Source organism: Hippichthys cyanospilos, chromosome 14 (genome assembly GCF_059441005.1).
Source record: "Hippichthys cyanospilos isolate Australia breed blue-spotted pipefish chromosome 14, RoL_Hcya_1.0, whole genome shotgun sequence".
Lineage (NCBI taxonomy): Eukaryota > Metazoa > Chordata > Actinopteri > Syngnathiformes > Syngnathidae > Hippichthys > Hippichthys cyanospilos.
In genome coordinates this window covers 18,146,421-18,162,614 of record NC_142382.1, presented here as the reverse complement: position 1 = coordinate 18,162,614, position 16,194 = coordinate 18,146,421, and the positions used below count along the sequence as shown (strand labels likewise).

Genomic DNA, 16,194 nt, shown 5'->3' with positions numbered 1-16,194 from the left:
TTTGGATAGAAGAGTTGCACAAGAGGCTTGGGATGTTTTTTTTCACTCAGGTATGACACTTAATTTGATTTGTGGTTTTGCAGAGATTTCTCATGGAAATAATTTGGCACACACTTCACACCTGCTTGAAAATTGAGCCGGGGAAGCACTTGAAGGTTGTTGTTTAAAGTAAAAGCAATTCTTCCTGGACACACATCACAAATTTGATAAACTTTCTTAATTTCACATTTAAACTACCCAAACTCAAGTTCTGTTATTAGATTCTGTAATGAAAAATCTCACAGATATAGCTATTCTTAACCTAATTTCCAATTAAAACCCGAGCCATGTTATTATAAAAAGCACAACCTAAAAGTCATCCAATTCTAAATAATTACTTTTCCTAGCATGACCAAAGTTACATGAAATGAGAAATGAGGAAACATAAAAACTTTGCGTACTTTTCCAAACCAGTGTACTGTAAGTAAGCATCTGACTACATACATATACAGTATACTGTCTAAATATATATATATATATATATATGTGTGTGTGTATATATTGTTATATATATATATATATATATTGTTATATATTGTTATATATTATACTGTTCATAAGTTGCTGAATGGATTAATGCAAAAATTAAGGATAATGCATGATAAAACATCAGATTTTAGTATGTCCTAAATTGACAATATGTCCATTTTTAATGGCAGTCAATGAGCCCAATATGGGCTAAATTTGACATCTGCAGGGTGTACTTCTCAACCTCCCGTTTGCAAGCATTTAGAAGGGTCGGCAGGACAGCATATTGAAAGTTGACACTTATTGACAATCTATGCCTGAGATGGTTCAAAATTTACCCCAGGAGTACATTACATTACAATACATTGTGAAGCTTTCACAAGAAACGGCCACCGAGCGTACAGTAATTAAAAGAAATTTAAGGTTGGCTACTTGCGACGGAATTCGGAGCCTTCCAAAGATAAGATGCAGGACATTGAGCTAAAATCCAGTGGCATTATTTTATTAAGTTAGGAAATCAATGCATTTGTGAAAAATAATTATATACACCCGACTAAAAACAAAAAGAAAGCTTGTCCCATCAAGCTAATTTATGTTACAAGAGTTCCATTTCACATACCGATAAATAATAATCATCTTGTAATAGTAGTAAAAACAGATTCCTGATGTACTTTCTAACAGATCGTGCTTGAATCGCCAGTGTTCATTTGTTCACATCAGGGGGAAACCAACTATTAAATACAACATAAAATACATACGGAAAAGCATCATCTACCACGTGTTCCATTGGAAACAAAGAAAAGGCAATGTTTTAAGAAATCATTTCTCATAAATAAAGGAAAGCCTTCAGAAAAATGGTTCAAGTGAGGTCATTTACAACTCGTAAAAGAGGGAAGCTTGTCAGCATTAAAGCAACCAAAGTACACCAAACTCATTGCTGCTCTTTTCCAAAATACAATCCACATCGATGACGCTTATTGGTGACTCAGTCCATGGCCGGGCTGAGAAGAGCGGAAAAACAAGCATCCAGTGTGGCGCTAGTGCTCCTCCTTCTCTCTGCCTTTCTTTTCCTTCTCATCTTGCAGGGCAGTGCCCAGTTTTTTGATGAGCACTGACAGAACCTTGTCCAGCGGGTCCATCACGCCCCTCTGGAGCCACTTGGGGATTGTAGTCCTGGCGTGGTGGAACCCCAGTTTTTGCAAGATGTAGTCCACTCCCACTGGGTCAATCTTGCGACCCGTCCAGGAGATGAGCCTGTAGGCACCAGCGGTTCTTACATTACTAGTCGTCATGGGTTACCATACAACGGGCATTCACTTAACAGTGGTACCGACGTGCAAGTTTTTGAGCGGGGATGGCCAAATTCCAATTCCGGGCGGCGATTGCATACCCCACCTTATTTCAAAGTAACGCTACATGCTTCGGTGTGTGATAACGGTATCGGCTCGTGCTGGGTATTGTGTCTTCAAAGTGTATTGCTATATATTGGGCGATGTTTGTATAAAAAAAAAAATCTTTGGCATACGTATATATTAACAATGAGTGAAAAAAAAGAAAGGAAAATGATTAGAATAGACAAATTGTATTTAGTCTTTTTACTCATTGATTGACATCTATGAGCAAACATTTAACATTCTTTTTTTTTTTTTTTTAATATAAAAAGCTGCATGTCCATATTTTATTATTTCAAACATGCCCTTGACTGTGCTAATATGTACAATGCAGTTGGGAATTCTCTTTCAGATGGTACCGATGTGGCACGAATACAGAGGCAGCACTTTGTCACACGTGCCTCTTATTGCACACTACTCTCCTTATTCAGCCATTTTTGCTATTCAACCGTAAATGAAACTGATCCGACATTTTGGGCATGTTATCATAAATGATAACATTCTTCGAAAGAAAGTACAACTTACAGTCGTGGGCCAGATTTAACAAAAAGACAAAACAATGTGTGCGTCACGGACTGACTGCATTCAATTGAAGTCACATCATTCTTCTCATTACAAAATGCAATCCCAGCAGCGGCCAGAAGCGGTGCTAAAAAACAAAGATCGAGCCAAATAAAGCCCAAACGAATGAACTGTTAAACTAAATCAGTTCCAAAACGTTATTTCGCGTGCGGCACACGCGGACCGCTGCAGCGGAGTAGAGACACTGAACCAAACAGTCTAATTCCAGCTGACCTGAGAGTGGGCTCCAAGTGCCAGGTGTTGCACATGAACTCCCTCCAGTCCACTGTGGTGTAGTTGATGCCGTCGTCTCTGTCCTTGTCTGTGGAGCCGTCATCGTGCACGGCCGTGGGGCTCTTCTGTCCCGGCCGAGCCGAAAACATCCGTGGGGCGAAGAGGGCTAAGGACACAGTGAAGAAACAGATGCGTATGACTGTTGTTTTGCACACTCTGCTGACCTAATGGTCTCCTCTAACAAACGCTCTCTTTCTATTCCCTGCCCATGAATAGAAAACATTTTGTATTTTGTAAACGCTAAGGTTCCATCTATTTTTGCCTGGATAGGCATAAACAAACGTTAGCCTCTCATTTTTTCTTCTCAGCTAGAGAATCACCAAAATAACACAGCCGTTTGTGACGTTCAATAGTCACAATGGTCGAAAGATTCTAGTATGGAGGAGTATTTGGTGTTCGAAAATAATGAAATTGAATAACCTACTGAACATAACATTTGTTTGATTAACTCATATTTTCCCGAAACATTAATTAAAAACTTAGTTTTTAAGGATTTTTGAACGCTTGTGTGATTTAAAATCCAGAGGACCACGTGGAGTTCCTTCAAGTTCCCCAAGGGTACTCGTAGACCCATTTTACTGGCGGGGGAAAAAAAAAACAAAAAACACACGTTTCTTTGAAACTTTCAATATGCAATTAGCACTCTTGACGAGTTTCATTTGCTGTTGACACCACAACACCAACCTTTCTCTTTCTCTTTCAGATAAGCAGACACCATGTCGTGAAGAAACATGATGAGCTCGGCGTCCATGGTCACGCAGATGTGATCTGTGAATTCTGTCACCACACTGCACTCTACCTTTGGTTTGCTATTCGAATCTGGGAGTATAAGAACATGAAATGTAATTATTAAATTGAGAAAAAATGTGGTTATTTTGAAATGTTTGTGTACCAAACAATACAGAACAAGAGTTGGGTCTCGAGAACGCCTGTCAAGTGACCGCCCATCAAGTGTGAAATTAAAGAACCAACTAACTCCGTTATTCCAAAACATATATGTGAGGCTATTCGAGTGTTACCTTGTCACGTTGCCCTTGACTTTTTGCAGCTTCGATGCTTCCGTTTTTTTTTTTTTTCGAACACTTTACAGCAGCGCCTACCTGATGTACTGCAATAAGCCTCCCATGCACAGTTTGAACATGAAGCCTGAAGCAGTCTAACAGCCTGCAAATACTCAGTCTTGTTCACCTGCAAATGAGCAAACTGCGTAGTTGATGGAGGTATTGGCGGAATTCACTTATCGTGGGGGTTTTCCAGTTCCAATTAAGCGTGAAAAACAAGGGAACACTGTAATAGGAGCTGTTTTCTCACCTGCATTGTTTGATTTAATTTAACAGACCAAGCTTTGTTTGCCACACTGGTCCAGACCTTTTCTGGTGAGAATAGATACAAACCAATCCAGAGGCGGACACATCCGTATATTCGACACATCCTTACACATTGTGAGCGGTCAGTGAACACTGCGCCAGTGTAATGTTGAATGCGCTCGAAACAGATTGAAAATTTTGCCATAAATACCCAAAATTGCACGCCATCTGCATTCCACCAAGTTTATGGTTATGCGTATATGATGTATTTATAAATGAGTCAAATGGATTATCTTTCCGTGTTCTCTAATTGGAGCACACATCTCCAAACGTGCACATCTGTGCATGAAACCCCGGGCTTCTAAGGGTGACAGATATGAATCGAATGGTGTCCAAAAAAAAAAAAAAATCTTATCTTGACTGTGTCTTATATTTGGGGAATTACGGTACTCAATTATACTGTGGTCTTGCTGATGCCGGGCTATTTATCTGAACATGGACCCCACCTGAGAGAGAGGGCTCATCAGGGTCTTGTACATGGATGGACTTGAAGTCCAGTTGCATTCTGGGAAGGGCAAAGATGGTCTCAGTCTCATGGTTGTAGCTGGAGTTGCTGCGGAAGCTGCTTAGCAGACTGGAGCTCTTGGCAGTGGTACCGCTCTCCGGGTTGTTAGCTTCCACATTTCTTAACAAGTTCAACTCTGAAGTGAGTGATAAAAAGAACTCCTTAGAGCTTAAGGTCAAACGTTGCTTTTTTCTTTTTTTAACACTATCTCAGCTATTTTGCATTAAAGATAGTCTGCTTCAAGAAAGAGCGAAAGCCGCTCTTTCAAAGGCGCATCAGCTCTGTGCAAAGTAAAGTTTCTAAAAAGTTCAACGACTGCACAGTTACCATTTTATTTGGAAATTCGTCAGAAAAAATTGTGTTCCATTAATTGTTCAATGAGTTCAACATTGGCACTGATCAGTTACCACATTAATATTTACTGTAATCAGAAACGTCACCTTCATTTCTCATGGCAGTGACATAGTTGAACCATTCTTTAACTGTGGCGACTCCATGAGGAGGGTTTTCGTGCCGCCGTCGGGTAATCTTGGTAATGGTGGCCATCGGGCTTTCCAGTGCACCACATGGCTTGGTGACCATTGTGTTATGCCCGAGATGGAAGTCCAGCGTCTGCACAATGTATGTGGAATCATCCTTGGAACCTGTTGTAAAAAAACGGATGATAGTGCCAGATAGCAACTTCTGCATTTTGGGATGTTGGGGCAATGAAAGCTTTCCCTCACCATCTTCCAGTATTTTTTGTGCCTCTGTCCAAAAGGCGATATTGGGCTCTTCCAGGTGGAAGAGCGCCCACGATTTGGAGCGGAAGTTGGGCCCATGGAAGCAGGCCAGGGTCATGTGATTACCGTGGAGGCTCATTGAGCCACCCAGTTGCACAGTGTCTTCAGGCAAAGGCATCTGGAAGAGTGATATGTGGCAGCCTGCGATTACCTTCAGTACCCCGGGCCAATGACGGTGATGTGCTGCATCCATATCTGAATGACAGAGTTATGGGAAACACATTAGCATACTTTTCCAGCTTTTATTTGCTTTTAAACAAACAAATCAGTAGCTTAACAACACCAAATTATTACGCCCTGTTTGTCATAGATAGAATAACTTCCTATCCACTATATAGTGTCATATTATAGTGATTTTGCCATTTTGTAACACTGTTGAACATAAAATCAGTGTAGGTTAACACTATACCGTTTTTTGGTCCCCTCTTTACACCATTTTTTTTTCGCTTTACAACAAATGAAATAAAAAATAAAAAAAACTTCCAAAACATGGAGGTCATAGTCCACGTGTGTCTACTCAGAGCAACGCGCTCATACGTCACGACACACGTCACTGCTTACTTCTCTAAAATGCTGGTCCGCTATTGGTCGGCGTTACGACTCCCTAAGATACTGGTCTACTATTGGTCGGCGTCACGGATCACTGAGATGGTGTTCTGCTCTTGGTCGGCACACGGGGTCACCAAGATGGCTGCCTAAAGACTTTATTTCATGTGAAAGTGCTTTCAATATTTTATTTATTGTGCATTTTACTGCTTAATTCAAAGTTGAAAGAGTTAGCCCATGGCTAACCATTTCAACTTTGAATTAAGCAGTAAAATGCACTATAAATTTTGTTTTGTAACCACTCATAATCGAACAAAGCTTTACCCTAACGCCATTTTGAAACAAGTGAGGCCGACCAATAGCAGACCACCATCTGCGTGAGGAGACGTTGACCAAAAGCAGACCAACACTGTAGTAACGCATTGCATTGAAGCAGTTCGACGACAATAGGAAACAAATACAGCTAACTGCTTAGGGTCATGACAGTTGTTTTTGTTGCAAATCCGTGAAAATGTCATAAGGTGGGGATGAAAAAACTCAGTATTCTAGATCACAACATGAAATTAATGAAAGTCAGGGACGTTGTAACACAGGGGTCCACTGTGCATACAATTTTGATGTTTTTACCTGGGGTTTCACATGCATTAGCTAATTAACTTTACGATCCCAACCACGAAACGGATTAATCTCAATGGATTAATCTCATAAACCGGGGGCCCACTGTGTGTGTGTGTGTATATATATATATATATATATATATATATATATATATATATATATATATATATATATATATATATATATATATATACACAGTGGGACCCCGGTTTACGAACTCCCTCTTTTACGAACTTTTCGTCTTACGAACGTGGACTGAGGCGTTTTTTTGTCCCCCTCTTACGCACAAACCTTTCGTCTTACGAACAATCCAACATGCCGGTCAATGTCTTTGTACAATTATTTTCGTTTGCTGCATGAACGAAATCAATTGTTCACGCTTGCCACGGTAACGTTGAACGCTATTGCTCTGACAATGTCACAGTCACTGTCTCAGTCACGGTGTCAGTCACGGTCTCAGTCACGGAGATGCCGATATGCTATTGGTCGATTAAGGTCACAGTCCCGGTCTCACTCACGGAGATGCGGATATGCTATTGGCCGTCGTCACATCAATCACAGAAATGCCGATATGCTATTGGCCGAACGACTTCATCTAGCTTGATGGCACAGCTGGTCGGGATGGAAGGAAGGAGAGAAAAGAAGTGAAAAACGGAAGGAAGGAATGTTGTGAAGACTTTGCAAACTTTATCTGTTAGACATGGCTTCTAAAATTGCTAGTGGCGGTAAAGGAAGAAGTAAGAGGATGATGACAATAGAAACGAAGCAGGAGATAATAAAAAAAAATACGAAGGAGGCGCACGCATAGTTAACCTTGCTCGTGAGTATGGCCGTAACCGCTCGGCAATCTTCTAAGGGCAAGACTTTCCTTGCCATGGGATGGACCTCGGTCAACAACAAAACTGAGAGGCTTCTTCCATTATGGATTAAAGAGAAGGAAATCGCCGGTGATATGTTCTAGTTTGATTAAAGTTCCCGTTTAATAAAATAAATAAATAAATTCTGCGGGTTGGTCTCTGCTCCCCTCCGCCTCCACCCAGCTCAAGTCACGTCGCACCAAAGGTAAATGTCATTTTTCCTTTGTATATTTATGTTATTTAATTTAACTGTACAGTAGATTATGTTACTAAATTTTAATATGTGTATAAAGTCGTGATGTTTTTACCTAAGGTTTTTGCACGCGTTGCACGCATTCACTAATTAACATAGGTTTGGATTGCCCGTCGTACGAGCAATTCAAGTTATGAGCGTAGCCGCTGAGATATATATATATATATATATATATATATATATATATATATATATATATATATATATATATATATATATATATATATATGGAAAATAAATTTAAAATGAAATTGACTTTTATTATAATTGTGATATTGATGTCAGGTTGTGTTATTCAACAATAGAGACAAAAGGGGAATACTTACAGAGCTCGGCTGTTCCTTTCTCTGCGCTGATGACTGGGGTTTTCGGTGGCAGATAGGGCCCAGGGCCCCACGTGGAAAGAGCCCGCTTGCTGGTGTCAAATTGCTGAGTGAAAAACTCCTGTAGCTTCATGCCGATCTTGATGAGGTCCGGTGTAGTGGAGCGTGAAATGATCACCTGGAATATGTCCCACTGCAAGTCTCCATGGACAAAAATCTCACTGGAAGGAAGGGATGGAAGGGAGGAAGGGTTTGTTAATACTGTAATGTGGTCATCACTTTTCACATTTTTAAAACATTTTCTAACAAAATGCAATACCTTTTTTCAGATATGCTGGAATCAACAGTGCACAGGTTGACCTTCCACTCATCTTGGAGCTGTAGGTCAGCATTACTAAAAACCCCCATCAGTATGCTGGAGCCCATGTAATCAACCCGTGCTTCAGTGGAGCCCATGGTGATCTGGATCTTATGACTTGGCTGTTGGTTAGGGTGCTCAGAGATGTGTGCTAAGAAACAATAATACAATATTAAATTTATTTTAATTTACCAGTAAAAATGGAAAAGGGCAGATTTAGGTAAATAGAGAGGACTTGTATAGTGCTTTCTATAACATTTAGTGTTCCAAAAGCTTTACAAAGGCTAACATTCAACCTTTTCAGTTAAAAACGTGCAGAGAAGCTCAGAAAAAAATTGAAGCAGTTATCAACCTATTTGCTTAAGTAATGGGATTTTTTTGTACAAATGTTTTTTTTTTTTCCCCCCAATATAGAGGACCCAGTGGCATATTTACAATTTAGAAGCTGCAGAATTTTTATTTTATTTTAATTTTTTTAGTTTTTCCCCACCACATTTTTAAGAATATGCTGGTTTTGAAAAATAAATATTGAAGCATTTTAATGGATGTCAACTACAACCGTAATTTCACAACCCAGTCCCTTATCCCCACAATAGCAGGAGTTGGTCTTTTGCGCTACTCCCGCCCCAACTCCTGCTTTTACACGCACAGGGACGTGCCGTGTTAGTCATCAAATGCACACAGTGCAAACGCAGTTGTTGTCGAGGCAGTAGGCACACGCACACACATCGTCAGCAGAGTCAAACTAAGGAGCACAGACGTTCACCAGACCATTGGAAATCTCTTACCTAGATTTCTTTTATAATAAAATTATATTTCAAGTGTAAATTCTCCTTTGTTATCATGTTTGATCATGTCCAGATTAGACTTTAATTCAATGTCCGGGCCGCTGCGAATATGACCGCAGCTGCGCAAGACTTCAAAGGAAAGGGATAACTTTACTTGCTGTAGAGTGTATGAGGTTTAATCATTTAAGACTTAAGTAAATATGTGTACTCCAGTCATATTTGTCTTAAATAATAAGTATGGCATGAAGAATTTTCACATTAAAAAATAAATAAATATATTTTTTTATATTTGAAAAGTGGTGGCGCTACTTTGCAGGTTTTACTTTTCGCAGGGCGATTCCAGTCCCTATCAAGGAGGGATCACTGTATAATGAGTCTTTTGTTCACAAATAAGTCGTTATGTATGAAGTAAAACTCAATGTGGTGGAATTGCAAAGTCAAAGTATGCATTTAGACATTTCTATTCTTTGTCTTTCTTCTCAATAGAAGACGCGCCACTGTTTCAGTGTATTTTGTGTTGTTTTTAACTTCTAATTTAACTTCATTATGTTTATTTATTCATTATTCTTTGTTTCGTTTATTGGTCTGATTTGTGTCAACTTACTGTTTTCACTGTGTATGTTATGGCATGACCAATTTCACCACAGTACAGTATTTTGTCTGCAGCAAAGCCTATTTCTAGTACAATATAGAGTTGAGTATTACAGTTCATGCTTTGATGGAACAAGACCTTCTTAATAAGCTGTTGAAAAGAAGAACAGTGGTGTATTGTTTTGTTTACTTACAGACCATCTCTAGGGTGTTCACATCTATATTGCCACCCACTACCCCACCCTTTGAGTCGAGCTTGGAGCGTCCCAGGCCGACAGACATGCTGATCTCTCGGTCGCGGTTGCTACCCACAGACAGGCGCCCTTGACTCTTCAGACCGCTGGTCGTCCAGCTGCAGGGAGAATAATGCTGCTGAATAATGCATAAGCGCTCTCCATGAAACATAAATGACTTTCAGAGTAAGAAATACACAGGTACGAGGAAAGAGAAAGGTCAGCGGTAACGGTAACTGACACTTGAACTTGTCTTTTTGCTTGTCACAAAACAGCTTTGTTGTTGCTTTTTTTGTGGTTGAATGTGTAGATGGCATTTGAAAATAATGCACATTTAATTGCCACTGTAAAGTTTGTGTTATAAAAAATAAGAAAACCACAACAAAACTGCTGATCCAGTGTGTTTTTCCCGTTAAAATTCTGAGGACCTAAATAATTCACAGGAGCAGGAGACTTGACTTTGCTGACCTCCTAGATGAGGAACACGCAGACCTGAGTGTTTCTTAACTTAATGATGACTGCTGAGCTCATCAGTGCTGCCTCAGATAAGAGGGCAGGATATTTGGAGATTTTGTTTTTACCCTTTGCCTCCAGCTAACAGTATCGTTACACAAGCAGATGTTTAAAAAAAAATTGTCATTTCCTCAGAAAGGTTTGGATATTTGCAACTTTGGATTTCTGTCATCAAGCACTCAACTTATTTGAAGATCAGTTAAGTAGCTAGTGAAGACTGCTACTTTCTACCTCAGAAAAATAATGTATATTGAGATGGAGTGGCGATGAGTATTTGTAGGTTAGGAACGTTATGTTTAACTAGCTCTGACTTGTCATATGAAAAGTCCTGCCTATTACTGTTATGTGAATGAGTTCGAGATATGTGAATGCATTTTGTTGGCTAAATACTTCTACTCAACTTTTATAGGACAACACAAATTACCATAATTCCACAAATATAAGACACACTTTAATTAAAAAAAAAATGAAGGCCAAAAGTATAGGTGCTTCCTATAAATGGTAACTTAAAAACGGTAACTTTTTAAATTATTTTTTACTTTTTTTAATTCAAGACCATTCCAATCTTCTGTGACATTCATGCAAGACTGGACTTAATAAAGAAGAGAAAGAAGAGAAAGAAGAGAAAGTAGGAATGACAATCTTCTCTGACACAGTCTTTTAAGACTAGACTTATTAAAGAGAAACAAGAAGGGTAAGGACAAGCTAGCCATCAAGCTATGTAGACAGCCAGTACACTAGTCATCTCTTCGTTAAAAAGTAGAATTAAAAAAAAAAAAAAACATTAAAAACTTACGTGTTGTTTCCCATGACGTTGCTCATGTTCATTTGAACCGTCAGCTGTTTCAAGTTGATGGCAAATACCACCAGTGTCTCCCAAGGCGCCCCTTGTTGCCCTGCTGCTTTACTATTTTTACTGAACGAGGGAGTGGATGTTTTTGTCACTGAATCTGGGTGAAGAGAGATTAGTAAAGTTATCGCTGGATTGACTAATGTTCTATTATAGTGTTGACATGGCAGAAAGATTTTATTAATCAGTGTTCCACGACAGTCACAATTTGCAACTTGCAAATGTACTTAATGCTTCCCTTAATTTCTTAACCTTGTGCTCCATGGTTCACTCAAAATGTCACCTTGTGTAATCACTGTTTTTGTTTTCAGGGCAAAGCTATGACTAATACAGTGCTCTCGTTTGCCCGCGTCCGCAACACATTATTTTTTTCCGTGGGACGGATAAGTTCAAATCAACTTTTTTTTTTTTTTTTGTAGGGGTCTTGCTGAAACAATTGTTTCTCATGAAGCAGTTGAAGCCAGGAGCAGGGGAAATCCTCTTGACGTGACTCATACTCTTTGGCTGCCCTAGCCAAATGCTACTTTGATAATACTTTCACAGTTATCGTTTGAGGTAGGACCCGAGCAGTCTATCGAGCTAACATGTAGGTCAAGAAGGCAAACCAATCTGACTTTTCTCCCGTCTAAACGAATGAAGTCGGCTTTCTGGAAGGTTATCTGCTTTTGAAAACGATACTGACAGAACAAGGCCAGGGGAAAATACTATTGTATTGTACTATTGTATATACATAGTATATACATATATACATAGAGGTTGAATGACTGATTTGAAATAAACTAATATCACTCAATGGTTGTGTTCATTTCAAATATGTCATCTTTAAAAATATTGTGCATTTATACAATAAATCAAACTGCTTATTCAATCTAGATGGCTGTTTACCAAAAAATATTTTAAAATGCTATATCTTAGAGAGAGAAAAAAAGGCGTGTTACTTACAAATGAAATCAAAACTTGGTGATGATTTTTTGCACATCTACAGATTGAAGTAGAACTCATTTTTGATCTTGAGATCTCGTCATGAAATTTCGTCTGCAGGATCTCGGTATAGAAAAAAACAAAAACAACCCTCCAAAAAGTTTTATCTTTAGGCCCAAAACGACATTAACTCGACAATTTTGTTAGTATCAGCGACAAGTCATGCAATAAACAATGAGCCCGAAAATAAAAAGTGAATTGAAACACTTCGGAAGATCGAGAAGAGGAACAAATGTTGACATTTTGAAGCTAAGTGGATCTTTCTACCAAAATGGACTCTTATATCAGTGGCAATCGATATAAAGAAGATGATGACGATGGCTACATAAGTTCATTCTATTTTTGTAATACATTTTACTATGACATATGTTAATATCTGTTGTTGGTTTTTGTTCACATCTTGTAAATTCAGTTTGAACCTTAAATTTTGTCCTTTTTACTGTGCGATTTTTGGGACTCCAATTATTTGTGTTTGGACTCATAGTTTTTTTAGTACTGCGATTCCTGGGGACCCAACACTTTTCAGAGATACAATGAGCACTGCTATTATACTAACTATACTAATATCTATAAGTGATTATAAACTTTTTTCAGGGATGTGTCTGTAATTCATATATTTTTTGTGGCAGACTTGATGCCTATCCATGAATCGTGGTGGAACACTGCACATGAAAATGAGCGCAAAGTTCTTTTGAGTTCGAGTGTGAGAAATCACCTCTTCTCGGCGCAGAAGAATCTGAAACACTTCTGGTTCGTCCAGGTGCAGGGGACTTAAGGTGGCCAAGGCCACTTGGGGACATGTTGCTTCCCGTGCTGTGCTCAGAGAAAACATTAGGGGACTGAGGCATGTGTGTCCCTGTGGTGCCGTCCCAGGTCCTCCAATAGGCTTTGCGGCTGGACTCGGGAGACAAATGCTGAGTCATGTTTTCAGATGAGTCAGGTGTGGCAGGGCCAGAAGCTAAAAGAAGCAAGGTAAAGGTCAAGGCGTGTTGAGACATGAACAGCCTTGGAAATGTGGAATAATCTGAAAAAATCAGGATGAAATTTACAGTAGAGTAGTCCCTGGCCTATTTGCAGTTATCAAACTCATGATTTGCGTTTTTTGCCGTATTGCAAAAATAGCCAAAAATCTTTTTATTTTTAGGCATCATCCATATCAACACTAATTGTGCTGTGCTTAATTTAAAAAAACAAAACAAAAAGAAAAAAAGACATTTTGAGTACCATACTGAGAGCAGAAGCTACAGTATCATGTCGCCTGTAAAATAAAATTTGAGCACGAAATTGCAATATCCCATTTTTGATGAATTAAAAAAATTACTGGATGCATAATCATGAAAAGTTTTAGGAGTATTCAGGCATGACCCCACAACAGTAGCTGCACATGCCTTCAAAATAATAAAAAAAAAAATAGTAAAAGATTGCAATCAATATATTTAACTTGCTGTATAACTTCTCTGATCAAATTTACGGCAAAACAAACTACCAGAAACAAAGATTACTTCAAACACATCTGGAATGAACCATGACCATCATATGAACCTTAACACAAAACAGACAAAGTACCTGGCAGGTTGATGGTCTGATCGCCAAGAAATAGGCGTCTGGCAATACTTCGACGGTACCAGGCTCTTGGGAAGGCCAGAATCTCACTCAATCGTCTCATGTCATACTTGAAGGAAGCTGAGCCAATATCACAAACAGCTAAAGAGAAAATATAGCAAATAAAAGGCTTTAGTTAAAAAATAAAATAATAATAGTTAAAAAAAAACTTTTTTATCAATCGACTAGTATTATCACTGGGACAATAAACTTTAAAATGGATCTGATAAGTTAATTCTTAAGAGGGCCCACATTGTACCTGAGATATTGATGAGGGTGGTGTCCATTTTACCCCCTTTAGCAGGAATGAAGCTTTCAATAAATGTCGGGCCTCCTGTTCGCCTCATCCTTGATAAACTGACTTTAACAAACTCTAGGTTTATGCTCAGAGAGTCCTTTCTTCCTGTCACAGATGCTGGCTCCTCATCTACTGTTCCTTCAGGACAAAGAAGTACAATCATGGCAAATAGTTAGGTGAAAGTTAATTTCGACATAAGGCACATGAGGAAAAAGTAATAAAGGATATGATTTGCCTGAGACTGCACTTAAATTGATAATCTCATATTGCTCTGAACATCTTTGTTAATTTTAATCAAACATTTTCACATCCTACACTTCCCTTTGGGTTTCCTCACAGCTTCATTTTTGGTAAATGAATCTAAATCCTCCCTATAAGCCATATATTTTTTTTAAAATAACAATTTCAACTGCGACACAGATACCACCTAGGTGTAAGCATGCACCCACAGCACCACATCCTCCCATTCTAGATGTAGAGAAAATCTGATAATAGAATTCCATTAACTTCTCAAACTTAAGTTAGAAAACAGAACTTCTTATTGGCACCCAATCAACCTCCTTTAAAATCAATAATTTCTGCCTCGTACTTAAGTAGGTTAATAGTCAGTGTGTCATTCTTGATAATAGTTAATTCCAGTCACACAAAAATTCAATCGTATAAGTCTGTCTACAATTAAGACCTATTCTATTAGTTTCCTGTCTATTCCTCCAACCTGTAACAATGCTGCCATGCCACTTGCAAAATCTCAAGCTCCCCTCGAGCCAGTCAGAATATACGGTATCTACTGGCTATTTAAGTGGCAGCAAATTAGTCATCACATCATTTTAATCATCCGGTTCTTCCATACAACACCATCAATAACCTTGCCCCTCGGTATTTCATGCATCTGCTCTAACGCACCAACTCATTCTCTGAGGCCGACCTCAGCAATTTAATTTGTTCGAGGTCCTGCCTGCTTGATCATCTTGATGTTGAGAGCCTTCTGCCTTTTCACCCTGCGGCTTTGGAACACACTCCATCACATTAGGAATTTGGATTCAATGACCATATAATTAAAGTTAAACTCTAAATGCAAGGTAAGGTGCAGCACTGTGTCATGCAGCCCGAAAACAGACAACTATTTATTCAACGACTATTGTAGTCGCAATTAATTTTACATTTTATTGGTGGAAAGAACTTATCATGCGCTCCTTTGGTTCCAGAGTCCATATTGTTGTTTATGTACTGCAGTTAGGGACTTATCATTTGTAATGTTCTGCTTCTTGTATTACATACTACTTTGCTGCATGGTTTACTCTTCAGGTTGCAGTTTTTAGATTTCATATAAAGGTAATCCAAGATTCTGTGTAATTAACATGAATAATAACATAAATATCATGATGATCATCAATGTTATCAAAATCATTACCTAATGGGCTTGGGCCCGGGGGTAGACCTGTGACAGCAGATTTCTGTTTTCCGGCGCCATAGGGATGGAATACATAGAGTGAGAAGTCAGACATACAGGCAGTAAAGCTGAGACCAGAGGAGTTACTTGGGCCCCCAGTGAGGTCCGACTGGCTACTGCTGTGACGGCTTCTGCCCAAAGGGCTCCCCAGTAATGGAGAGGCTGGATGTAGGAAGAGAGCAAATAAAATCAATATATTTTATATTGCTATCAATAATAAAGCAAATGAACAGAGAGTGATGCTTTGATTTACAAATTTTAATTGTTCTTAACTCGTTTTGTCCCATCGAATGGTGGTGACATGTTCTAGTCCTTCAAAAATTTTTATTTTTGGTGCAAGCTTTAAAAAAAAAAAAAAGGGAGCCATGTATTGAATAACCATATTGATGTGTAATTTCTTGCTTGTGCCTGTGGGAGCTTTAGGGGCATTATGGTAAATGCAGCAATACACACTTCTTCTTCAGTTGTCCGTAGCTATAACAAACATGGCGACCTTTTGGAGGAGTGCCACGCCCCATGTAATATA

At 38.9% G+C, this 16,194-nt stretch overlaps 1 protein-coding gene across 1 annotated transcript in view; it reads right to left on the bottom strand.

Annotated features, from left to right (window-relative positions):
* Positions 1-988: 988 nt before the first annotated feature.
* The window catches only part of bltp1 (bridge-like lipid transfer protein family member 1), an 88,831-nt gene continuing 73,625 nt past the window's right edge, over positions 989-16,194 (bottom strand). The window contains exons 78-91 of the mRNA XM_088432936.1: positions 15,630-15,830; positions 14,180-14,356; positions 13,885-14,022; positions 13,034-13,276; positions 11,284-11,437; positions 9,936-10,093; positions 8,324-8,513; positions 8,008-8,225; positions 5,351-5,602; positions 5,066-5,269; positions 4,567-4,761; positions 3,438-3,572; positions 2,694-2,859; positions 989-1,761 (exon numbers count right to left, since the gene is read on the bottom strand). Coding sequence (XP_088289062.1) covers positions 1,545-1,761; positions 2,694-2,859; positions 3,438-3,572; positions 4,567-4,761; positions 5,066-5,269; positions 5,351-5,602; positions 8,008-8,225; positions 8,324-8,513; positions 9,936-10,093; positions 11,284-11,437; positions 13,034-13,276; positions 13,885-14,022; positions 14,180-14,356; positions 15,630-15,830 — 2,648 coding nt within the window. The 3' untranslated portion in view covers positions 989-1,544. The remainder of the gene's footprint in view (positions 1,762-2,693; positions 2,860-3,437; positions 3,573-4,566; positions 4,762-5,065; positions 5,270-5,350; positions 5,603-8,007; positions 8,226-8,323; positions 8,514-9,935; positions 10,094-11,283; positions 11,438-13,033; positions 13,277-13,884; positions 14,023-14,179; positions 14,357-15,629; positions 15,831-16,194) is intronic.